The 23,152-nt window shown below is 55.5% G+C and overlaps 6 protein-coding genes and 1 non-coding gene across 7 annotated transcripts; 5 read left to right on the top strand and 2 right to left on the bottom strand.

The window, feature by feature from the left end:
- Positions 1–5,136: 5,136 nt before the first annotated feature.
- Positions 5,137–5,208, top strand: F5Z01DRAFT_t33. The gene has a single exon. It is a non-coding gene; the product is annotated as a tRNA-Asp (tRNA).
- A 2,055-nt stretch (positions 5,209–7,263) lies between these two features.
- On the top strand, positions 7,264–8,268 carry F5Z01DRAFT_680286 (LicD family-domain-containing protein; the record flags this gene model as incomplete). The annotated part of the gene is made up of 3 exons (XM_046265583.1): positions 7,264–7,364; positions 7,410–8,081; positions 8,148–8,268. 3 exons carry the CDS (start codon positions 7,264–7,266, stop codon positions 8,266–8,268), a joined length of 894 nt encoding a protein of 297 aa, XP_046120228.1.
- Positions 8,269–8,311: 43 nt separating this feature from the next.
- F5Z01DRAFT_504407 (uncharacterized protein) lies at positions 8,312–11,345 on the bottom strand. Its single transcript, XM_046260307.1, has 2 exons — positions 10,775–11,345; positions 8,312–10,730 (listed from the first exon to the last, which is right to left on the bottom strand). The coding sequence occupies exons 1-2, from the start codon at positions 11,004–11,006 to the stop codon at positions 8,491–8,493; spliced, it is 2,472 nt and encodes an 823-aa protein (XP_046120229.1). The 5' UTR covers positions 11,007–11,345; the 3' UTR covers positions 8,312–8,490.
- A 339-nt stretch (positions 11,346–11,684) lies between these two features.
- Positions 11,685–16,198, top strand: F5Z01DRAFT_634627 (uncharacterized protein; the record flags this gene model as incomplete). The annotated part of the gene is made up of 5 exons (XM_046262075.1): positions 11,685–12,742; positions 12,986–13,127; positions 13,175–14,188; positions 14,236–14,469; positions 14,516–16,198. The coding sequence occupies 5 exons, from the start codon at positions 11,685–11,687 to the stop codon at positions 16,196–16,198; spliced, it is 4,131 nt and encodes a 1,376-aa protein (XP_046120230.1).
- A 118-nt stretch (positions 16,199–16,316) lies between these two features.
- On the top strand, positions 16,317–17,102 carry F5Z01DRAFT_634628 (cytidylyltransferase family protein; the record flags this gene model as incomplete). The annotated part of the gene is made up of 1 exon (XM_046262076.1): positions 16,317–17,102. One exon carries the CDS (start codon positions 16,317–16,319, stop codon positions 17,100–17,102), a length of 786 nt encoding a protein of 261 aa, XP_046120231.1.
- A 1,369-nt stretch (positions 17,103–18,471) lies between these two features.
- F5Z01DRAFT_649857 (histidine phosphatase superfamily) lies at positions 18,472–20,840 on the bottom strand. The gene is made up of 3 exons (XM_046263112.1): positions 20,754–20,840; positions 19,960–20,693; positions 18,472–19,904 (listed from the first exon to the last, which is right to left on the bottom strand). The coding sequence occupies exons 2-3, from the start codon at positions 20,439–20,441 to the stop codon at positions 18,722–18,724; spliced, it is 1,665 nt and encodes a 554-aa protein (XP_046120232.1). The 5' UTR covers positions 20,442–20,693; positions 20,754–20,840; the 3' UTR covers positions 18,472–18,721.
- F5Z01DRAFT_649859 (heterokaryon incompatibility protein-domain-containing protein) lies at positions 20,841–22,992 on the top strand. The gene is made up of 2 exons (XM_046263113.1): positions 20,841–21,642; positions 21,697–22,992. The coding sequence occupies exons 1-2, from the start codon at positions 21,037–21,039 to the stop codon at positions 22,930–22,932; spliced, it is 1,842 nt and encodes a 613-aa protein (XP_046120233.1). The 5' UTR covers positions 20,841–21,036; the 3' UTR covers positions 22,933–22,992.
- Positions 22,993–23,152: the final 160 nt, after the last annotated feature.

Raw genomic sequence — 23,152 nt, forward strand, 5'->3', positions numbered from 1 at the left:
ACTGGCCGACCGGACTCGGTAGACGAGACAGCCAGTATACCTGTGCCGAGATCCTCGCCAGTCGATATCCGCGGTCGCCTGTTTCGCTGCAGCTCTGGTGTAACACGGAGGTTGGCCCCGGGTCCTTGTGGTAAGTGATAGAAATCCAAAGGCGTCCGCGTCCAAATTTTGTCCCACGGGCGATGCTCCTTCGAGACAGGGCGGCTGAGATCGACTCGCGAGCGCACCAGCGGCGATGCAGGCTTGACTGCCTGATGCAGCACGGGCTGCGCCTATGCGATGAGCTTGCGATGCGAAGTCGGCTTTCCGACTGCGGCCACGGAGTCGCCAAGAGGTCCCAATGTGCCAACGTGGGCAACGGCGCAAGGCGAGCGGCGGCGGGGAATCAAAGTCAAAGTGGCCGTTGTCGTGCGATGCTATCAAGCGCGTCAAGCAATCCCCATGAGCGCCGGCAAAGTCATCGAGGTTCAGTTCAGTTGCTCGAGTCGTCGCGTACCGAGTAGGTGGTAGCGCTTGGTCACCCGTGTTCCGGGGCCCTCCACGCCTTAAAGCGCAATCGGAAGCAACTGAGCCTGACATGGGGGCAGAGACAACCCTGCACGCTGTTCAGCGAGTGCAGAGCAACGACTCCAGTCTCGAGATCCGATACAACGAGAGCTGGCCACTAAGATGATGCGGGCGGAGCTGGCTCCTATGAGAATGCCACCAGGGGCGAATCCCTGCCACTCTTAATATTAGCCGGGGGCGCTCTCCTCCCATTTCTCCAAACGGCCGTCCATAGTCGTTTCGCGTGGCAACCACCGTACATGCGTACGTGGAGTGCGGCAAAACCTGCGCTTTGTGAGCTAGGGCGCCTGCATTGGTGCCGCTCTAATGTGAAGCCGTTGGCCACGGCAGTATCGTGTGACATATCCGACCCAAATAGGCACACTGCAACCGGGCAAAGATGGTGGGAATCTCGACACAGCCGGATGGGAAAGTCGCGGACCCAGTTGGGCTAGCCAAGCAAGTACGCCTACGGAGTACGTACATACAAGGGTGGGCTCTGGAGTCTGACGTTCGCCAATCCCTCCCTGATATGCGCTAGCTCGCATGGAGACGATAGCCAAGGGCAGAGGCCGCGCGCCAAGCGATTTCGCCGGGCATGTTCTCCTTGTCAACTTCATGTCAAGCTTTTGCTCGGCAGATGGTCCATACCGGGGTCCCGCAGCGACGGAGCGGCCATCGGATTTATTGACATTTGGTCAACACTCATAGAATTACTCAGGAGGTTGGCAGAAGGGCGACGGGCACGGTCGACAACACCCACGATCGTCGGTGTGGCTTGTCTTTGAAAATTTTCCTTCTTCTGGGGGACCCGTGGTCGACTCTGGCGCGCACACGTTGTCGTCCGCCACACCCCTCGCGAATGAAGACTGGCCATATCTCCACTGGGATCGACACTTTTCGCGCGTCACTGCGCGAGTGCACCTCCAGTCGCCAGCACCAGAGAGAGGAGGGGCTGCATGCTTACTCCAGTCGGTTTTGGGGTTTCGGTAGTAGTAATTACGGATGGTCTGCCTCCCGTTGAGGAAGGTTGTAGATTTTCCCTGAACGTGTGGATGCTCCGGCCACGATATGTCGACTGCAAGTCAGTCACCATGGCTGGCGTCCAGATGGCAATATGACTGGCTGCATTGTCGCCGCCCATCTGAACATTCCCTCCGGCTGGATCTGAAAACAGTTCCCCGACCGGCGTTGGCAGCCCCCTGGATAGCACACCAAGCACCGCGTCCGTCCGTACGTACCTATAAGAGCAAGAGGCCGTGCGATGGCGCCAGTCAGTTGCAGGGACTCGTGGTGCTGTGGAGAGGGATGCAATTCCCATGGGTGGAGATTCGGCCGGCAGCCGAGAGAGCCGCTGTAAGGTTGGATGCCCGAACGATGAGCACAGTGTGAGCGACTCGCTAAACGTTCGGCCAGCCTGTCCATGTGTGTTGTAAATCTCGTTGGCAAATCTTTGGTCTTGGTGATGCTTCAGTCTCCCTTTGGTCAGAGGCAGGCAGCAGTTGCCAGTCACGTGCGTTGCGGCGGTATTCGTCAGCGAAGGGCAAGAACTCGCCTGGCACCATCAACCCGGTAATATGAGCATGTTGTTGCAACTTGCACCTTCCCTCGACTCCGATCAGTCAACGTGGGGAAGCATCTACGTACCTCAATCACCAGGCAGCAAGGCAATCCACAGCACGCCTGCCTCAGACCATTTCGCCCCTGATGCTGCTAATTTCAAGGCAACCATGATAAGTACTTACTTGAAGCCTCAAGGCTCTCCCAGGCAGCCAGCTTCTCGCCCCCTCGCCCCAGTTACCCGCTGCACCACACCGCTGATGGGCAATGTGCCTATCGGCGACGAGAGATGCGACAAAGCTTGCTCTGATATCCGTATGCTTCATCGAATCTGCCGCTTCCCGTCTGCCGTACGCGGGCCAACACACCATCTTCCCACGCCGCTATGCACCCCGTTCACATCGACGCAGCCAACAGAGCTTCATACAGGCTACAGCCGTCCGTCCCCTCGCGACGCCTGTCTGCACTGTGCTTGCCCGGCGGCCAGCCGGCGAGCATACCGTCCCTGCGGCTGAGGTGGGGCTTGCCGTGGCGGTCACTTGAGCACATGGTCATCAGATTGATACCCATGCTAAGCGCCATGCGGGAGAGGGCGCAAGAATGCGCCGTCGCCATGACTTCCGAGCATCTGCTGTAACTTGCCAGCAGCGTGTTTCATCTTGGCGTCCGTGCACCTAGCCAAGACCGCTGCTGCTGCTTCGGGAATAACTCTACGTAGAGGCCGCGTGAGTACGTACGTACCTTAGGTACCTTACCATCTTCACTTCCAAGGTCCCAACAGCAAGCGACCGTGTCTGCAGTCCAGGAAGAAGGTCGTGGCACGACACGAGAGTGCTTAGATAACTGCCGACGAGGGTTCCTCATTCCTTCTCAGAGACCAGTGTGCCTTGGCCTTCCCGTGGCCTGCCCCCTTTCATCGGTCCACACACAGCTTCATAAATCATAGCGATCTTCCACTAAATTGCCAGTTCGGGTCCGAACCCAGCCGTACGGACAACTACAAAGACCCTACACCCCTGCAGTGGTGGTCCCCGAGTCGGCTTTCTCCGCCCGTGACCCGTGCGGCAAGATTCTTTCGGTCACCAATGCGCACGCAACACTTCTTGCAGCAACCCGAAGGGATGATCAGCATGGTGCGTACATAGGACGGCTCCCATTCTTGGTGCAGGAGTGGACTGAAGCTTCCTTCCCCATTCTCAACGTTCATCATTTTGTTGAGCGTTCTTGTTGGTCTCACTGAGCGGACAAATGCTGCCATTGACAGGTCCGCCGGGAATGCTTCAGCACTTCGAATCAGACCGTGCCCGCAAACATGTGGGGTCCAACCAGGCGTTCCTTTTTCACGACTTCTTAAATACATAGCGATTGCGCGTCACTTTTCGCCGTGCAACGCATACTCGTACGTATATCTAAGTATGCGCGCAAGGCAGAGGCATCGCGGGTATTTACTACACAAGTTATTAACCTTTCAGCCTCCATAGTTAAGGTCTGGTGACCCGGCTTACCCGCTCTCAGCCCACTCGACACCGTATACCTTTCCGAATCAATGCATTTTGGAACGGACGTCGATACCTGACAAATAATTGCAATTCGCAGCTCGTCACAATTTGCGGGGAACCCCTGGTTAACGGCCGTAAGAGTCTCTATCGAGATGCCACACCGCCAGAAGTTGCATTGGATGAATCCGCGTCAAGACTTGAGGCACCCTCAGTAACTACTGTCTCACAGCACCACTTGTCACATATCAATTCATCTCGCCAAGCATATCAGTCCATTTACGACCCTTGTATGCGGTGTGTGCATTTTAGACTCCATACTAGGCCATATGATGCCTGCGTAATTTATCGCTCAGGACGGAGTACTCCGTTCGGAGCATAACCAGGTGCCGAGAGAGATCGGGTAACAGCAAATGACAGCAAGCAGCCCACATGAGATCCCTTGCGCGCCCGACAGCACCGACGCACGGACTGCAGCATTGGGAGATTTAACTCAGAGAGCTGGAAGACGTCACCGTCAACCTCATGCTTACTATTATACGCTTGGAACTTGGAAGTTGAAAGCCGCGACACGGCCCCTGTCGCGATAGGCGTGCGTGCCTCGCACTCTGAGTTCCGTTCCCGGACATGGGAAGACCGCATAAGGAATTGATTTGCTGCGCTCTGTACGGGGTACCCGTGGCTATATTAGACTGTGAAGTGTGAGCCGGCCCCGCATCAAGTCGCTGATCTAATACATTGAAAACATAGCACGCTTCACTAATTAGAGTAGCATTTGAACTTGCTAGCCGAGTGGTCAAGACTAGTCTGGGAGCCAGGTGGTCAAGCTTTTCACGCGACCCATCAGACGGCAGACATGAGGCCGATCAGGGCCACCGTCTACGGCGGGGCCGTGATGCTGGGCTTTGGTTCCCGAGATCCAAGTCGGCTGCGTTACCGAAGGACGAGCGAAGAAAGATCTTCTAGTGTACGTACTTCGGATAGTTAGTTCCAACTTCCAAGGAAAGATCAGCTTGACTTCATCACCTCACACCCATATGGTACTTGCATGAATTTTTCAAAGGCAGATGATGTGGCCGCTGTGTGGCAAATATACTACATACGCACACAAAACACCCCATGACGATGACGTGGGCAATGCGTCTAAGTCAGGGGTAGAGCGCCTGAAAGAGTGGTAAATTTGTACATTGGACGAGGGGCAAGAATTGTTCTTTGCGAGAAGGACTCATACCGGCATTCTCCATCCATGCGCGGAAATTGTGTCTTAGGGTAGGCTGTTTGAACTTCAACGCTCAAGGTCTGTCCCCCTACAATGGGGAATGATACCTTGGACAATACATCTCGTAATGCTTGGCAGCAGCTGTTCCAGTCTTCTCTGGCTCGATTCATAAGGCAAGTCTCAAGAAAGAGTATGGACTGACCAACGTTAGTAGAAGATGCCAGGTGTGAACTTGCGGTTTTTGAGGTATATGAAATGTTTTAGCAAAACTTTCTGCCACGTGATCTCACTACGCCAGCTGTCAACAGCTGTCCATCTTCCGTAGTATAGTGGTCAGTATGCAAGCTTGTCACGCTTGAGACCCGGGTTCAATTCCCGGCGGGAGAGATTACCGCCAGCCGCTCAGCGGTTCTTTTTTTTTTTGCTCACCTCAATACTCATTCAGTGTTTGATTTGACTGTGATAATGTTGAATGTCGTGGCCCTCGCTCTTTTTTTCTTTTGCATTCATCTGGGAGGCCCGTGGACACTCGCGCATCATGCGGCGGCCCCTTCTATAGGAAGGTCCCGAGTATTCGATATGATCGCTCGCAGACCGTTCCACGGAACTCCTGTCCTTCCTGGCAGAAGCGAACTTGATATTAGCCCTGGCCGAGAGTCACCGAGAGCAGGACTCCCGGCCCCGTTGAATGAATCTCCAAGGAACCCAGCCTGAGGCGTGTTCGTTCCACCTCGCATCGTCCTTCTGCGTCATGGGCGATTAACTGAGTGGGAAATGCATTGTCGTCTCTTCCCGGTCCCAGGTGAAGCTCCTGATCTCCCCCGGCTTCAACCTTAGAAATCGCTGCCGCATACCACTGCGCCTTGCGACCCGTCTCGATGCCTTTGTACGGCTTGCCAAGTTGGCGGCCTTGCGCAGTCTACCCCAGGAGCACGGGTCGGTCTGTAACTCACATCACATCAAACCAGACAATACGCAGATCGAAGACAGAGGCCATTGTATTGGCATGGGACTCTGCGCGTTGTCTGGGATCGTAGTGCAGTCAAGGTCCAAGGAACGTATCGGGTGCCCAGAGCCAATAATCGTCATGACAGGCAATCAACGGACGCGACCAAAAGACGTGGAGAAAAGAGATCTGAATGCGCCCTCAATCCTCTCTTTGATGTTTGGTGTCAAAAGGTTTCATCAACACGTAGGAGCGCGGGAAGTGCCCCGAGACAAAAATCGCGTGAGTCTAAGACGTCTGCATTTGTAGCCCACAGGATGCATCGGTTGAAGCTGCTCATGACGAATAGTAACCCTGTGCTACAGGCTCAGTCATCAAGGCAGGATACGTGGCAGCTCAGAGATGGGTTTCGTAGGTGCAATTATCCATGTAATCATGATGATCTGTCGTGAGCAGACGTGATGTCGTGTCATTGCGGCGTCAATGTCGCACTCACGCGTGAGGCTCCCGGAACTCTAGGCATTTCGACGCGACGTGAAATGCGCACCTGGGAACCAGCAAGTGTCTGTTGAAGATTGATACGTACTCTCGTGATAGCATTCCAAAAAATCCCCGATGATGATCGGTGCGAGAGTCTACCGCAATTAAGTTTGGTCGCTCGCGTGAGCCTGAGACGTCCGTCGGGAAGAATGTGGGGGAAATACACCCCATGGTCACGTCACCTGTCCTACTAACAGGCTCTAGAGCTTATAGTACACACATCTGTTAGTGCTACGCTGCGCCCCTCGTAGGCACGCGACACCCTTCCCAGACGAGCTTGGTGGCTGCGCGATCGATCCAATGGCGCCGCGTGGCGTTACGTACCACCAAGGCCGCTGCGGACAGGCCGCCATTGATCTTGAGAGTGCGACAGCTTATCTAAAGTCTAAATCACCTGTGCCTTACCTTTGGGCAAAGGCATGAATGTATGCAGGGAATTCAATAATAGTTAGTCGAGCGTGGGATAGCGAGCGAACGGGGGCAAAAAGGATTGCCATGCAAGCGCCTAAGAAATGATTGCCATCAATGCTCGCTCAGGCTTCAGCTAACGTGGGGCCCCCTATAGCTTACCCACTTCAATCTCTGCCAGTGCCATGTGCCTGGGATCCTGCAACAGTTGGCATTCCACACGGTGAACAAGCTGACAGGGACATCCTGCTCTCCAGTCAATCACCTCTCAGCCTCCCGGCTTCTTGGCTTCCCATTCTCTCTCCGCAATCACTGTCCTAGTCCTTTGTTCGGTGCATCCCATCCTAATATCGCATCAGCATCAGCGCCAGCATCCTCATCACCGTTGCTTCCTTTGTCCTTGAGCATTTGCAGTTTTCCATAAACCCCTGAAGGACACGCGTGTGTCGGAAAGTAGCACCTCGGCCATTACAGACGCATCCTCCTCGAAATACGATCGATCCGGCCCAGAACGCATTGCGCACGCCCTCTCTCTCCCACCATCGACGATGGCGACGCTACGCCATGTCCTTCTCGCATCGCTTCTTGCCCTAGGCGCCGTCGCTTCCCCTCGACCCGTGCAAGACGTCTCGTCGCATACGGCGGCCGGGTCCGTCGCCGACGACCACGCTTCGCTGGCGACTCTGCAAACCAGAGAAGAAGAGAAGAAGAAGAAACCAAAGACACCAAAGTACTTTCACGAACCGGGCGGCTCCTTGGCGCGCGCCCACTACGATGCCCGCTACTTCCAGGACGAGGTACCCTATGCCGAGCACCGGGTCGTGCTCAGGGACCTTGCCCGCTCGTACCTGACCACCTTTGCCGAGCACGGCGCGGAGACGTGGCTTGCCCACGGCACCTTGCTCGGCTGGTGGTGGAACGGCCAGATCATGCCGTGGGACTACGACCTCGACATGCAGATCTCCTACACGACGATGCAGTGGCTCGGTGACAACCTGAACCGGACGGAGCACGAATACAACGCGACGGACGACAGCACCGGCGAAGTGAGACAGAAGCGGTACCTGCTCGACGTCAACCCCCACCACGCCGAGATCACTCGCGGCGATGGTATGAACATTATCGATGCGCGCTGGATCGACATGGAGAACGGCATGTTCATCGACATCACCGGACTGCGGGAGCGTGAGGAGGACAGGCCTGGCCAGTGGAGCTGCAAGAACAAGCATCGCTATGGGACCCAGGATCTCTGGCCCATGTACGTCTCGACGTTTGAGGGCGTTAAGGCCAAGATCCCCTACAGCTTCCAGAAGATCCTCTCGGACGAATATGGAGATAAGAGTCTCGTCGCCGAGGAATGGGAAGGGTACGTCCATCTTCACTTCCAAGAACGCCCATGTGCGAAACAGTCTGACTAACCCTGTCTTTTTAGGCACCGCTGGGATCGTGAAATCAAGGAATGGGTCAAGATGAGCGAGGAAGAGGAGGCTGCACGACGCCGCATCGCACAAGAGCGGAAGAAGCAAGACCTCGAAGCCCAGGGCCGGTTATAATGTGAGGGAAGAGTGTTGATCATTCGACCCACCAGATGTTTGTATATACCCAAGTGGCATTTTGTCTTTCTATCTTTGGCCCGTAGGGCGAATACTACATGCGTTACCGAGTCTCTTGTGCATGGCAGCCGACTTTGGTACACAGGCGTTGACCCAGTGAAGGCTTTCCGGAGTATAGTTACTGACATTGCTGGCCACATGCCGGGTATCATTACCAACTGCCTAGTCTTCCGTCCATTCCTTCAAATCCATGCCCACTTGCTCGGCGGCTAGACTCCCACCCGCGTTCTGTCCCATTCCCATGTCAAGCAGAGGGGCCATACTTGGTCTCCCATGAGCGCATTGAAACGGGTACGCACACCGCGCTACCCGCCTCACCAGAGCCCTGCATTCATCAATGGTGAGAGCGTCATTGAACATGATGGCACTGCGGCACGCGCGGGAGTGGAGCATTTCCAAGATCCCTCGGGGGCAACGACTCATGTACACCGCCCATGGATGTGTAGATCCCTCCGAAGCACGAGAGGGCGGCAGAGGGGCCTGCCGCGTCTCGGCCAAGTTCCACGCTTCGGTACGGATCAGGTTGATCAGCAGGCGTGGTTCAAGACGACAGCGCTCGAGAATACTGGGAGGGAGGCTCGTGACCTGGATCACACTTTCGTCCTTTTTCCCTCCATCGTTGCGGACCTCTAGATCAATGCCCCATGTGCGGAAGTGGTGGCGGAATCTTTGCAGCAACTCGCCTTCTAGATGGCCAACCTCGAAGTGAATAGGTGAGTCTAGAGGCTCGGTCGTTACAGTAAGGTCGCCATGGGCATCGTGGTGAAAGTACGTAGCTAGTAGTTCTTCGAGCTTGTAACGCTCGTCCGCGGCGTGCTGGTCTATCATGACCAAGGAGGAGGACGAATCTCGGGACTTTGTTTCCAGCGTCAACTTGACGAGAATGAACTTGCGGTCCACCTGTGATATTACTTCAGCTTGTTCCAACGCAGCCTTCGATATGGAGCCAGATAAACTCAAAGACCCTGACTCAAACATGATTCCACAATCATCGGTATCATGGGCGAATTGAGTGAAGCCCGTGCCGGTACGGTCTCCAATAGCATCGTCATTGTAGGTGCGAGGGATCGCAGAAGGGACAGTCGCAAAGACCGGGTTGGTCCATGTAGAGAGCAATCCCTTCAGCCAAGGAGTAGGTTCAGGCTTTGACCTCTTGGCTAAAGAGGCTGAGCAGCTTGTGGCGTGATCAACAGCAGTGCGGGATGGAGAGTTCCTTGCTCGAAAGCTGACAGGCGCTGGTGATGGCTCAGGCGTAGGCCTATGATCAACATCTGGGTCATCAAATGGCTGACGCAACAGCTGGCCATCTGCATCAACCCACCGTTCCTTCCTCGGCCTTAAAGTCTCTGCAAAGACATGAGGTGACACCGTCTTTGAGCGCAGGGCCGTAGCGTGACCGACCTTAATACGTTGCCACCCGTCGAAAGGGCTTTGCCTCTGACTTAGTGACGTGGATCGACACCGGCTCTCCGCGGTCAACCGAGGTCGCTTCCTAGCTGCAGCCTCTCTGTCCCGCAATTGAATCTTCTTTGGCTGATAGTGGTGTTTCTTCAAGAAGCCATAGCAAACAGCCTTGATCGCATCCAGTATGTGCTTAAGCTTGTCGGTCCGGTTGTCGAGAATCTGCTGTATACTCTCTGTATCTAAAGAATGACGGATCTGCACCTGGAAGTAGAACGCTGGCCAACGTTCGACTCCTTTTCGAACCTTGCTGGATGAGTCCTCCACCACGCCAAAGTTAGAATTCGAGAATATCTTGTTGATCTCTTCGTACAGAATATTGGTGCCATGTATGTTCGAGACAGGCCATATCCCAATGCTGAGGAATTGCGCACTTCGTGACGCGACTGGCTCAGTTGATACGCAGCCTTCGACCGAAATGTCGCCACTGGACGCTGACAAGGGAATCCATGTGCCGGAAAGCGCCTGGTCAACAATAAATGCTTGTGAGAGAAGCCTTGGAGCGCGCAGTGAAAGTTCGGTGGTGTTGTCTTGCTTCAAGTGGATCTCGCGTCCTGAGGCGGCGTCCTTCAGAAACAGTGAAATTGTACCATGCCACGAGAGCAGCACGGCGACAACATCGTCGATAAGTTGACTCCACTCCTTGCTAGCGAAAGTAGGGTCATTCGACATGGAGCCCCTTTGTTTCACTCTCACTGGCATCGAGCCGAACAGATCCCGCGCAACAACACGGGTACCCCAGTCGAAGGCGTGAACATGGTGCTCTGTCGGGGCTGGGAGATATCGCGAGATCAACCTTGACTGGTGCAGAAGTATCGAGTTGCAAAATTCATGTTGCTTGTGTTTAGAGGACACCAACAAAAGGGACAGCGTGGCCAACGAGGATAGGAAATCCCCATGTCTGCCATATATGGTCTCGTCAGGCGGGTATTTGGACGTGCCTGCAGAGGTCAGTACAGTTCAAGTATCCCTTTAGGCGCCTTACAATGCGACCGTCCTAGACCTCCATTCTCTTTGAAGTCTCCCGGTGGGATGCCTTGGCCGTTGTCCTCAACTGTGCAATTGCCCCTAGCGTAATCAACAGTGATGTTGACTTTAGTTGCCCCGGCATCCAGAGAGTTCTTCAGCAATTCTATCGCGACATGACGCAAGGACGTAATGCTGGCAGACGACTGCAGCTTTTTCACGACTTCGTCCGGGAGCTGCCTGATGGACATGGCCGAGCCGTCATGGTGGATCGAGGTTACGGCGGGTAAGATGGTGCAAGTGTGTTGCGGAATGACGTCCCGAGAGAAGGGTCCAAGATCCCAAGTCTTGGCAGCTGCCGTGGCGCATGAACTAAGGTACGGAGCAGCACCTGTGCACTTAACTCACACGTGGAATACTGACAATAAGGGGTTGATGGGAGAACATATGCACTGCTCTGGACTTCTATTCGAACAATCTGCTTCCTTGACTACCTCGGTCGATCTGCTCGAGCTGATTGACCTGGCCAGCATCAAACGTTGCATGTGGCTGAGGCTAGTCACGTGATCCTTGCCCAAGGTCCAGACCACCGCAGAGGCGCCAGCAGCATCATCCAGGGTCAATGACCTTTCCATGCATCACACTGTCTACCATTTTGCTTCTCATTTCGGACTGGCTTCTACTTGCCAGATTATTTTGTCCCAGGCATTGTCTTGCAGTGCGATCAACGGCGACCTTCCCCAGGACCCTCTCCAGCCTTCCCCGCCTCGCGATCTGTTTATTACGACCCTCCTTTGACTGCGATCGCCCCTCCTCCTGGCGCGCCCTCACTCACTGCTCGAGATCATGGCTACGGCAGAGACATTAGCCCAGACACCCGGTAGGCTTTGCACTGCCTACCATCGTCCGTCTTGGCCCCGTCGCTAATCATGCTAGATCGCAATGGTCATCGACGAAAGCCGTTCTCGACCTGGGTGAAGAGGCTCACCAATTTCAAGTCGTCTGATCCCGCGAAGCGACATGGCAAGAAGAAGAAGGAGACAAAGACCAACAACCCTTACCCTGAGTCAGGTTTCGTCAGCAACCAGCAATCCAACGAGGAGAGCGCGCCCTCCTTTGCCAGCCCTCGAACCTGCAGTCGCGCATCTGTCGAGCGATCCAGTGGTGCACCCGCGGAAACCACCGACGCGCCGGAAATCGAAATACGCCATACGGGAACAGCCTCGACCGAACAGGAGGCACCTCACTCCGGTGCTCAGAGCCATGGCGCGAGCTCTGTGACAGGCACGAATCACACGGCAGGTGGTGGCTTGGAGTCCAGACGAGGTGGCGACAGCACGTTTTCCAGCCCAGCACCATCAGTACGGTCCATGGCGACAACACTCACGACCATCCAATCTGTGGCGCCCAATGGCGGTACTAGCGGGACAGTGCCGCAGCAAAGTAATCCCCAGGCTATTCAGTTCAGTCAGCCATTCCCAACAAACTCGCCTGCATCCGCCATCCCACCGCATCTCGCGCCGACCGGCCAACCGAACACGTACTCAGCCGCCACGGCGCATGGCTTGCTGACGGACAATGCATCCATACTGACACTTGCGTCTTCGAGCAAACGTCGTCGCCGGCGTTCCATGGACACGGACGCGTCGGTTCGTGCCCTTGCGCCATCCTCTGTGTGGGGAGGAAGCCGCGAGAGCCTGCCATTGAGCGTTTTGAGCGGCAATGTGGAACCATCCAGTCACGGGAATGCAAGCGCCTTGTATGGCAACACGCCGCGCATCAATGCGGAGCGCAACAGCATCTACTCCTTCACAGGTGTGCCGCCCGCCGTGTCGGGCGATCGCAACAGCTACTACGCCAAGCAAGCCGACGGCGCGAGTGTCCGGAGTGTGCGACCTGGGCACACGAGGACGGAGAGTATGGGCGCAATCAGCGCCGGACCCAACAGCCCTCTGGCGGGGGTTCCCGCAGAGAAGGATGATATCGCGTCCACTATGAAGGAGGAAAAGGAGGAATGAGCACACGTTGTTTGATTTTCGGTTTAAGGCATGGCGATACGGATTTGGTTTATTGGGGCTCCTGGGTGCAATGACAGAGAACCATGGGGGTTCAAGCCTCACGATAGATACCCTCCTACCTGCTAGTATTAGCGCGGCACTCTAATATATATTTCGACAACCGCCTAAGTTGCATTGGCTGTTCCAGATGTTATTCTCTTTGGTCGTGATAGCTGTCATGGGAGGACCCACTTTACCAGCGTCATCGCTGGCGTGAACCTCCAGGCTCCAGCTCCAGCTCCAGCATCTCGACTCCGCCAACCACGCGTCAACCATAGCCCCTGCTATCCATGTTCCGCCAACATGGCCATTTCGGTAAGTGTATTGCATGCGCAAGACTCTAGTCTACTGACATCTCGCAGTGGAAGTCCTTTGACTTCTTCGACGTCGCCCAAATCGCCCTCGCCGACCCCGACACCCAATGCCTCCTCGAAAGCAGCGACATCTCCAGCCTCTGCGCCGGGTCCGACAGCCTCTTCCTCGGCACCCAAGATGGCCTTGTGAACATTATCGGCAAGAGCTGGAAGGTGATCCGTCGATTCCAGGCGCACGATGCGGGCCGCATCACCCACATGCGTCAGGTGGAGGGGACGAGCCTGCTGGTGACAGTCGCGGAAGAGACGAGCGCTGATCCGGTGCTCAAGGTCTGGGCGCTGGACAAGCTCGTGAAGAAGACGGAGATGCCGACATGTCTGAGTACGGTGAGCGTCAGCAACGCGAGGCGGCAGTTTCCCATCTCGGCATTCGTGGCGATGGACGACTTGAAGCAGATTGCGGTCGGGTTCGCCAATGGGTCGGTTACGCTGATCCGCGGTGACTTGATACACGACCTAGGGACGAAGCAGCGGGTCGTCTTTGAGTCGGAGGAGCCTGTGACAGGGGTGCAGCTCTCGATGGACGACCAGCTGGCGACGACGCTCTTCGTCTCAACGACTTCGAGGATCCTCAAGGTTGGCATCACGAGGAGGGGCCAAGGCCTGCCCCCTAAGACGGTCGAGGACAGTGGGTGCGGCTGGGGTTGCATGACGGTCGACAGACGAACGGGCGACGTTGTGGTAGCGAGGGACGACGCGATATACACATATAACCTCGAGGGGCGGGGCCCACCGAAAGCGTACGAGTCGCCGAAAAAGTCCATTACCATGTTCAAGGAGTACGCTGCGCTGTCGTGTCCTCCTAATAACAGTGGACGAGACCCGGAGTCGATGCGGATGAGGTTTGGTGGAGGAGCTGGCGATGCATTCCTCCACGCGTCCACCTTTGTGCTTTTGGAGCCGGATTTGAGGATCATTGCACACACAGAGACTCTCATCTCGCCGGTGCGCTATATCTTTGAGGTCTGGGGTGATTTGTACACCATGAGCGAGGATGGCAAAGTATGTGAACCCAGAGGGAAACAGTGGCAAGGGCTAACGTTACCCAGGTCTATCGTTACCATGAGAAGACGCTCCAACAACGCTTGGAGATGCTCTACCAGCGCAATATGTTCCCTCTCGCTATCGAACTCGCCAGCAACTCGGGTCTGGATGCCGACCAACAAAGCCTTATTTTCCAGAAATTCGGCGATCACTTATACCAAAAAGGCGACTATGATGGCTCCATGGTGCAGTATATCCGTGCCATCGACGCTACAGAGCCGTCACAGGTGATCAGAAAGGTAGGTGTGAGGTACATCAAGCCTGGGCACTGCTAACAGTGGGCAGTTCCTCGACAGTCAGCAGATACACAATCTCATCCTATATCTGGAGCAACTTCATGAGCATCGGAAAGCGACGGCCGATCATACAACGTTATTATTAAATTGCTATGCCAAGCTCAAGGACATTGACAAGTTGGAGAAGTTCATCAAATCGCCAGGCGATCTCAAATTCGACCTGGACACGGCGATTGCCATGTGTCGGCAGGGCGGTTACTACGACCAGGCGGCGTACCTTGCGCGGAAACACGGGGAGATTGACCTGGTGGTGGACATTCTGGTCGAGGACTCCAAGAACTACGCTGAAGCCGTGGACTTTATCTGGCATCAAGACCCAGAGGTGGCGTATCCGTCGATGCAGAAGTATGCGCGCGTCTTCATCGAGAACTGTCCGCAAGAGGCGACGAAGCTGTTTGTGGAATACTATACCGGCAAGTACAAGCCGAAGCGTACCGCGCTGCCGACAGTCGACGATGATTCCCAGCAAGGCAGCGGTTTCGCGGCGGGTGCCGCAAACGCGGTATCCAATATATCGCATCTGCTACCGCTGCCTTATATGAATGCAACGTCAGTGTCTTCCGGCAACGGCACACCGACCAACGGGAGGCCGACGCTCAGTGATGGCACCATCGTTTTGGATGAGGATAACTTCCCAGCGCCCAAGTACACGCCGCCTGCACCTCGAACCGCCTTTTCGTCGTTTATCGATCACCCAGACGAGTTTATTGTCTTTCTGGAAGCATGCCTGGAAGAGAAGGACCTGAAGGCGGCCGATCGCACCGATCTATATACCACGTTGTTCGAGATGTATCTCTACAAATCAAGTCAGAAGAAGGGACAGAGTCACCGCGAGGATTGGGAGGCGCAAGCGAAGAAGCTCATCGAGGGCGACCACGTGCCAATGGAGAGCTCCAACGTCCTCTTGCTGTCGCATTTATCGAACTTCCGAGACGGCACAGTGCTCGTCAAGGAGCAGGCAGGGCTTCTTTCGGACATTTTCCGATCGTATACCTCCGCCAAGGACACAGCAGGCGCGCTGAAGGCGCTCAAGAAGTACGGTCCCGAAGAGCCGCAATTGTACCCGGCAGCGCTGGCGTATCTGACGTCGGACCCGAGCATACTGGAGGAAGCCGGTCGAGAGGAGCTCGCCGCCGTGCTGTCCAAGATCGACAAGGATGGGCTGATGGCACCTTTGCAGGTGATCCAGACCTTGGTGGGACAGTCCTCCGGGGGTGGCGTGGCTACCATGGGCATGATCAAGCCCTACCTCAACGAGACCATCACCCGTGAGCGAAAGGAAATTTCCTCCAACAAGCAGCGGATCAACAACTTGCGCACGGACACGGAGAAACGACGAGCGGAGCTCAGCGACCTCGGTTCGAAACCCGCCGTCTTCCAAGCGACCCGCTGCTCTGACTGTGGGCAAGGCTTGGACTTGCCGGCGGTGCATTTCCTCTGCAAACACAGCTTCCACCAGCGCTGTCTGCGCGGCGGCGAGGATGACCGCGCCGAGTGTCCCAAGTGTGCTGGCGAGAACGACGTGATCCGCAAGATGCGCGAGGGACAGCGCGCCCGGGCGGAAAGACACGAGCTTTTCAAGGGCGATCTGGATGGGAGTGATGATCGATTTGCGACTGTGGCCGAGTGGTTTTCTAGGGGCGTGATGGATGTCGAGTCTAAAGCGGATTGAGAATACCACAATGTGATTAATGTACGTACGAGCCATCAATAAGTAGCAAAGACTGGAAACCCCACATTCGCAAATGTGTCTCGATCGTTCATCCTTGAAACACCAGCCATTGAGCATCATGCCTCCCGCAGCGATTGATGCGCGGTCCGTCATTGACTTCTTCACAAAGGGCCTGACAGCGTTCAAGGCATCGTCCAGCGGATTTCGCATGCTGCGAAGCTTGCCTCATGGCGCTGTCACCGGGTCCGCCCCGCGACAGCTCATCGTGCTGGACTCGAGCTTCAACCCACCCACGGTAGCGCACGCCGAGATGATTCACGCTGCCGTGCGTTCGTCGAGCGTGGCGAGGCCGAGGGTCCTGCTGCTCCTCGCCGTGCAGAATGCAGACAAGGCGCCCGCGCCGGCGTCGTTCCCGACACGCCTGGCCATGATGGAGAGCTTTGGTCACGGGATCCTGGACGAGGCCGACGTGGAGGGCGTGGACATTGGCGTCACGACGAAGCCGTATTTCCCCGACAAGGCGTCGGCCATTGAGGAAACCTATGCCGGCATGAAGCAGGTCTTTCTTGTGGGTTACGACACGCTCATTCGCGTCTTTGACGCCAAGTATTATCCTGAGGGAAGCATGGACTCGGTCATCAAGCCATTTTTGGCCAAGGCGAGCTTGCGGGTCACGCTACGGACGGGCGGGAAATGGGGCGGGAAGGAGGAGCAGCATGCTTTCTGGGAGGGACTGGAGCCGTGGCAGAGACTGGAGGTTGAGCTCGTTGAAGGCGTCGGTGGTGCGGTGAGCAGCTCGAGGGTCAGAGAGAAGGTCCGTCAGGGAGAAGACGTTGGAGAGCTGGTAGGGGAGGGTGTTCAGTGGTGGATCAAAGAGGCCAATCTCTATGTCGAGGATGCGTAGCTTTTCTCGAGTCAAAGAGTAAGCTACCCTGTAGTTACGAACATGCTGGCATTGTCCACTGATTGTAGTCGACAGATGGCGTGTAACGTACTTGATGTTAGAGAGGCGGCGTAATTAGTAGTATCTGGTGCTTCTTCGCATACGAAGATGCCATGCATGCCTTCTGGCGTGTCGTGGTCATGCCTGTGAAGTGACAGATGCACTTGGTGATGCGCAAGCTTTTCTCACATGACTGCCAAACACAGGACAAACTTTACGCGCCAGTTACTTTGGATCGCCCAAGCTCTAAAGATAGCTTGAAAGGCAAATCAAACAGATCACATATAATCCACCTGAGTAGGAGCATCCCCGTGAAGAAACTTCCAGTGAAGTCACGTCAAGCGGTTGGTGAGGTTCAACCACGCTTCCCCAAATCTGTGCGCTGCTCCCGTGAACGCTCCCGGTGATGCTCCAAGAGCCCTCCTAGTACGGCGCGCTTTGTTCACACTCGCGCCCGTCTCGAAATGTCAAACCTGTCTTGCTCTGCAAACTCTGCCTGTAGATGCTATCGTCAGAAAATTCAGCGTGAATTCCTGCCTGAATTTCCAGGGATTCACACAAGCCCAACCTCGTAGCACGGACCTTGGGCCCATTCTGCCATCGAAAATTTTGGCGGTGAGGCATTCTGCCACCAAACTTTCGGGCGGTCAGCGCACTGATTGTGAGCCCCACAGGGGTCCAGGGCGATGTATAAAAACACCGCTTGGTCGCAACCTTTCCTCTTCTTTTTTCTTTTCTTCTCATGTCGACAATACTTCAGTATGCCTCCCCCCACCTACTCAGCTCTGCCTCCCGCGCAAGCTGCCAGCACCATGACAACCATTTGCTAACGACTTCTTCAGGAGAATCATTTCTATAGTATACGACTCCTTCTGTGTTTCCCAAAGAAGCTACAGAACCCACCCTGGTTGATGAGACATATCCTCGATGCCCTAGAGTGAAGAACTCTGGTCCTCTCGCACTGTCCGCAAGGATGGCGGCACGACTGGCCTTCGGGACGGTCTGCTGTATAGAGATGGAATGGTTGCTCTTGCGACCGCACTTGATGATCTCAACCCGGTCTGCGGTCTTGCCCTTGGGCGCGCGGGCTGGGCGGGCATCGATGGACGTCTGACAGGTGTTTTTTCTTTTCATTGTAGCTGAGGCTTGCCTCGACTGTGAAGAAGAGATTGCTTTTCATATTGCTCGTCCATGTTTGGTAGTGTTTGGGTCACGTCCACACTCGGTTCCCCCAGTTACTCTTGAATTCACCTCACCATTGATGCACCTCACCAACAACTGACTTGAGTGACCGAGCGTCCCCTCCCCAGCCATCGCACGCTGTTGTGTCCCGGATTAATATGAATCTCTTCAGCATGCCCCTCTTGGCGATATGGAGGATATTTATCACCCCGTCCAATCCAACGATCTTCTCACGAGAGGTAGCGCATCATCCACAAGCCTGGGCATGCACGCGACGACCGCTCTTTGGTAATAACAGGAACGGGATGGTATTCTCTAAGCACCGGCATCGAGCATTGTGTCTATATTCTGCGACGGCGTCACACTATTCATTTTTGCGCTGCTCCAAGCAACATCTATCAGACCACGTCCTTCGGCCTAGTCACAGTTGCCCCAAAGACGCTACCCCCGTCGTCGACATCCCTCACGCTCTCCGCGCCTCCTTCCTTGCGACCGCCCCTCATCTCCCAGCTGCCGATGCGTTCTTGGCTTACGCCCCTCGCTCCGACAGCAACGTCCTTGTCGGGCTCACCTCGAAAGCCACTGGTGCTTCTCTCACTCTCGCTGGCACGACGAACCCGGAAGCCTCCGATGGCGAAGAGTAAAAATCCAGCAATCCCGAGGATGGCGCCCATGACGACGGCGCCGATGAGACCAGCTAGGGCGGGATGAATTCTCGAGTTGGAGCCCAGGAGATCCGATGCCGCTTCGTCGTCCTCGCCTGCATCATCATCCGAAGACTTGCTGAGGCAGAAAGGAGTGCTGCTGTTGCATATATTGCACCAGTCCTCCGTCGTGGCGCCTTTGTCGTTCATCTCGCGTTCAAACGCAGTGTAAGGGATGCTCTTGCCCCCATATCCTGATCCAAAGAGCGAAAAGCCCTGGACTGCCTCGTCCTCATCCGCGTTCGCGCGATACAAGTAACGGATACGCAGATCAGTTGCGTCTGGCATCTTAGAGGAATCGTCAGGGGTGTCGCCGATGAGCTCGAAGATCATGGCAGCGCCTGGCTTGGGTAGAGTCGTGAAAGGACCGGAGAGGGTGTTCTCCCTAGTCAACACGTTGGCTACCGAAAGAAAGGCCATGAGTGGCTCGTAGGAACCGAAGAGGACACTGAGTTTGGCGAGATCTCCCTGCGACCCGAGATTGCGCTGTAGCTGACTGGCGACTTCCGTCGCGAGCGTGCGTCCAGCAATGTTGAACAGAGCCTTGGCCTCCTCGTCCTCGTCATCGGGATCTTGGTTCTTCGCCTGAGCTAGAGAGAAGGCATAGTCCTCGAGTTGCGAGATGGTCTCGTTCGCGTTGTCGAGGTTGTCGTGGACGGTCTGATTGTGAGTGTACATGTAAGACACGAGCTCGTAAAGTTCCACGGCGTTCCATAAGGTGGCATAGTCGTCCTTGACTGTGCCTTTGAGCGGCCCCGAGGAGAAGAGGTCTTTGTAGAAGGAGGCCGATTTCGTGGTGAGCTGCTTGATATCTGAGCTGTCCTTTAGCTTGTCTGTCTTCTCCTCCCAAGTGTCGCAGTCGCTCGATCCTCGTACACTTCAAAGTCAGTCTTCTGGCGGAGTCGCATCGGCTGAGCTGTACGTATACTTACGCGGGAGACGCGCTGTCGTTCGAGGACAGTGTCTGCAAAAGAGGATACTGATACCCGTCCAAGGGCCAGCCTACGCTGTCGCTGCCATTGCTGACCAGATTGTTTCCCAGATCCTGGCCACCGATAAACCCTTCCTTGTTGGGTGGATATAATCCCTGGAAGAAGGCGAGGGCACCCGCAGCAACCCACTCGTCATCAGCTACAAGAGCGTCGACCTGCTGATTGTCGATGTAATCCTTCTCTAGCCCCACGATGGCAGATGTGCCGTTTGTGTAGCGATTGCGAAAGGCGCTGCCCTGGCGATAGAGCTGCTGTGCCCCAAGTGGCGTCAGAGTCTCGTGCAGGGAGCCGAGACTAGGTGTCTTGTCGCCATGCACAACGTACGCCGCTGCAGCGTAGACGGTGATGCCCTCATCGTCCGTCTGGGCAGCGCCCAAGGTGGACAAAGCGGCCGCTGCGATGATCGCCTTGACGAGGGCCATGGTTGATCGAGCTGACGAAGAATGGGGGTAGAGAGGAAGAGCGCAGGCTCGAGGAAAGACTCCCCATCGCCACAATACGCGGAATCGCACGCTGCTAACGATGCATGGTCGTTCTTGGCTCGACGATATACTGGGCCTCGCTTGCTGCTGGCCACAGAAGTCACGCACACGTGCTGCAGATGAAGGGCGGGGTCGATTGCTGATCGATGAAGTTAATGACCTTTTGTACGGATACCAACCTTCGCTCAGGGCCTATCTACTTAGCTGATACTGACTTAAGTCGGAGTAGAGGGATAGTAGTCTAATTGTTACCTTAGTATGATCTGCTATGGGTAACCTGGTGGAACAACCTTATAAAAGTTCCGGTCGTTGTTTACAGTTGCCCCTCCTTCAAGATCGCCGGGATTCGGGGTCACAGCCTGAGTTGGTGATAGCGGGGTCCAATGTGACGGTTCCTCTCACCAGTGCGGCAAGCTCATTTGACCTACCCGATGGCACGGACGCGCAATTGCTGTCGGCCAGGATTAGATGATTCGAAGCTTACTCGCCAGATATATCAAACAGCTCAACTCAAAGCTTCCTCTCGAACGGTTAGATGGACTTCAAGGGGTCTCAAGCGCCCCAGTCGCCCCCTGAGAACACATTCCCCTATGCCAGTTTGCCAGCCACATCAACCATCCGCGTCCTGACCCTGCATTCAGGGGCACCATCTGAACCACTTGTCGGAACTCTCACCCACGAGCTGCTTCCCACCTCCCAGCCATACGAGGCCATCTCATACGTCTGGGGCAGTGACACGCGATGCTCAGCTCTCCACCTGACAGACGCGCAGACCGGGAAGTCGGGTACTCTTCCCCTAACGCAGAGCATCCACGACGCTCTCGTGCGACTGCGTCCTCGCGACGAGACCCGGAGACTCTGGGCTGACCAAGTTTGCATCAACCAAGATGACATCACGGAAAGAGGTCAGCAGGTCAGACTGATGGATGTCATATATCAGTCGGCCAGCCATGTCCTCGTGTGGCTTGGGAGCGACGAACATGGCCACGCACAGGAGGCAAAGGATATGATCCTCCACCTCGACCAAGTCTTCCGTGACGAAACACGCCATGCAACTTTCAAGAGAAAGCATTCACTTGAATTGGGACATCGAGATGCCGCGCGCTGGGTACCCCTCTCGAAACTCACACAGCAGCCGTGGGTATGACTCGTATCTTGTGCGCAATCTGTTGCTGTCATACTAATATCTTGCAAGTTTACTCGAATATGGATCGTCCAGGAGATTGGCACGTCCACTCCTTCCACCCTCCATTGGGGTCCTCATGTGACCATACCCTGGGCCCTCCTCTCCCGCGTGGCCGACGTGCTCAACACGTCCTACCATCTCCTGCGCACTCGCTTCTCCATTTTCACGCCCAACATCCGCTACCTGGACGCACGCTTCGTCGAGCCCGCCACGCCGTATGGAGAAGACTACAACCGCGGAAGCTTCATTTATGAGCTCCATCGTGCACGCCACCTGCGCACAAAGGACCCGCGAGACCACGTCTATGCATTCCTCGGCCATTTCTCGCGCAAGGTCGGCACAGCAGGGTTGAAGGCCATCGAAGTGGACTATAACAGGACCATTGATCACGTCTTCACCGATGTCGCGCGGCGTGGGCTGGAGGGCGCAAAGACACTCATCGTCCTTTCGGCAGTGCACGGGGTCCTGGCGAGGAATCGGACGAATCGCTCCCGGAGGAAGCCGCTCAATGTGCCGTCTTGGGTACCAGACTGGAGAGTGCTGCCGTTGCATCTCATCGGCTCACCAGAGTGTCCCCACCGTGCAGCGGGCAACACCCTGCCGTCCCTGGAGATCGACGACCATGTGTTGAAGATCAAGGGTAGAAGGGTCGATGTCGTAGCCAGAGCGTGGTGGACGTTCTTCGGCCAGGCTTTCCAGATCCGCGACGATGCTGAGGCGTTGAAAGACAGGAAAGACCCGTTTGAGATCCTCTGGAAAGATCTGACTGGAAGGGACACGCTCGACACAGAGGACCAGTATCTCACAGGCGAGAGCAAGTTGTTCGCACTGATGCAGACACTGGCCAACGGATGCGTGGGCATCAACCGTACCAAGGGCACCGTCACGCTTGAGGAGAATCTCGCTCATGTGGCAGCATATCTGATCAAAGCTGGTCTCGAAGCGAAGATGAGCGAGCAACTGGTGGGAATGGCAGCAGGCGGCGACCCCTATAGATGGAGCCATGAAGCGACGCTGGTAACACGGTATCGACGGTTTGGACTCACCGAAAAGGGGTACTACCTGCTGGCCCCTGACACGTTGAGACAAGGGGACGAGATTGTCATCTTGGACGGGGGCAAGACGCCCTTTGTGTTGCGACCCGGACAGGACGGAACATACGAGCTTGGCGGCGAGTGCTATGTCCATGGACTGATGAACGGTGAGGGGACGGGAGCTGACGAAGTGATCTTCTCGATTGTCTAAACGCAGGGACATGATCACTACTCGTGGCCTTTTATGGAAAGATCATCTCGTCACAATGACACTAATACAACGAGGTGTTTCAGAATTGGTAATGAATTCCTGGTCATAACCCACAGGCTATCCCATCTATCTGTACAGACACATCATGTCCAGTCACATCACCGCTGTACGCGGTGGCAAGCCAAAAAAAAAAAAAAAGAGAACAAGAGAAAAACAAGAA

The sequence above is a fragment of the Emericellopsis atlantica genome (assembly GCF_019669845.1).
Source record: "Emericellopsis atlantica unplaced genomic scaffold F5Z01scaffold_7, whole genome shotgun sequence".
In the NCBI taxonomy this organism is placed as follows: Eukaryota; Fungi; Ascomycota; class Sordariomycetes; order Hypocreales; family Bionectriaceae; genus Emericellopsis; species Emericellopsis atlantica.

Coding starts and splice junctions, on each gene's coding strand:
- F5Z01DRAFT_504407 (XM_046260307.1), bottom strand. CDS start 11,006: ATGTCCATCAGGCAGCTCCCGGACGAAGTCGTGAAAAAGCTGCAGTCG. Junction 10,731..10,774: donor AGGTCTAGGACGGTCGCATT/GTAAGGCGCCTA, acceptor TGACCTCTGCAG/GCACGTCCAAATACCCGCCT.
- F5Z01DRAFT_649859 (XM_046263113.1), top strand. CDS start 21,037: ATGGACTTCAAGGGGTCTCAAGCGCCCCAGTCGCCCCCTGAGAACACA. Junction 21,643..21,696: donor AACTCACACAGCAGCCGTGG/GTATGACTCGTA, acceptor ATATCTTGCAAG/TTTACTCGAATATGGATCGT.
- F5Z01DRAFT_649857 (XM_046263112.1), bottom strand. CDS start 20,441: ATGGCCCTCGTCAAGGCGATCATCGCAGCGGCCGCTTTGTCCACCTTG. Junction 19,905..19,959: donor AACGACAGCGCGTCTCCCGC/GTAAGTATACGT, acceptor CTGACTTTGAAG/TGTACGAGGATCGAGCGACT.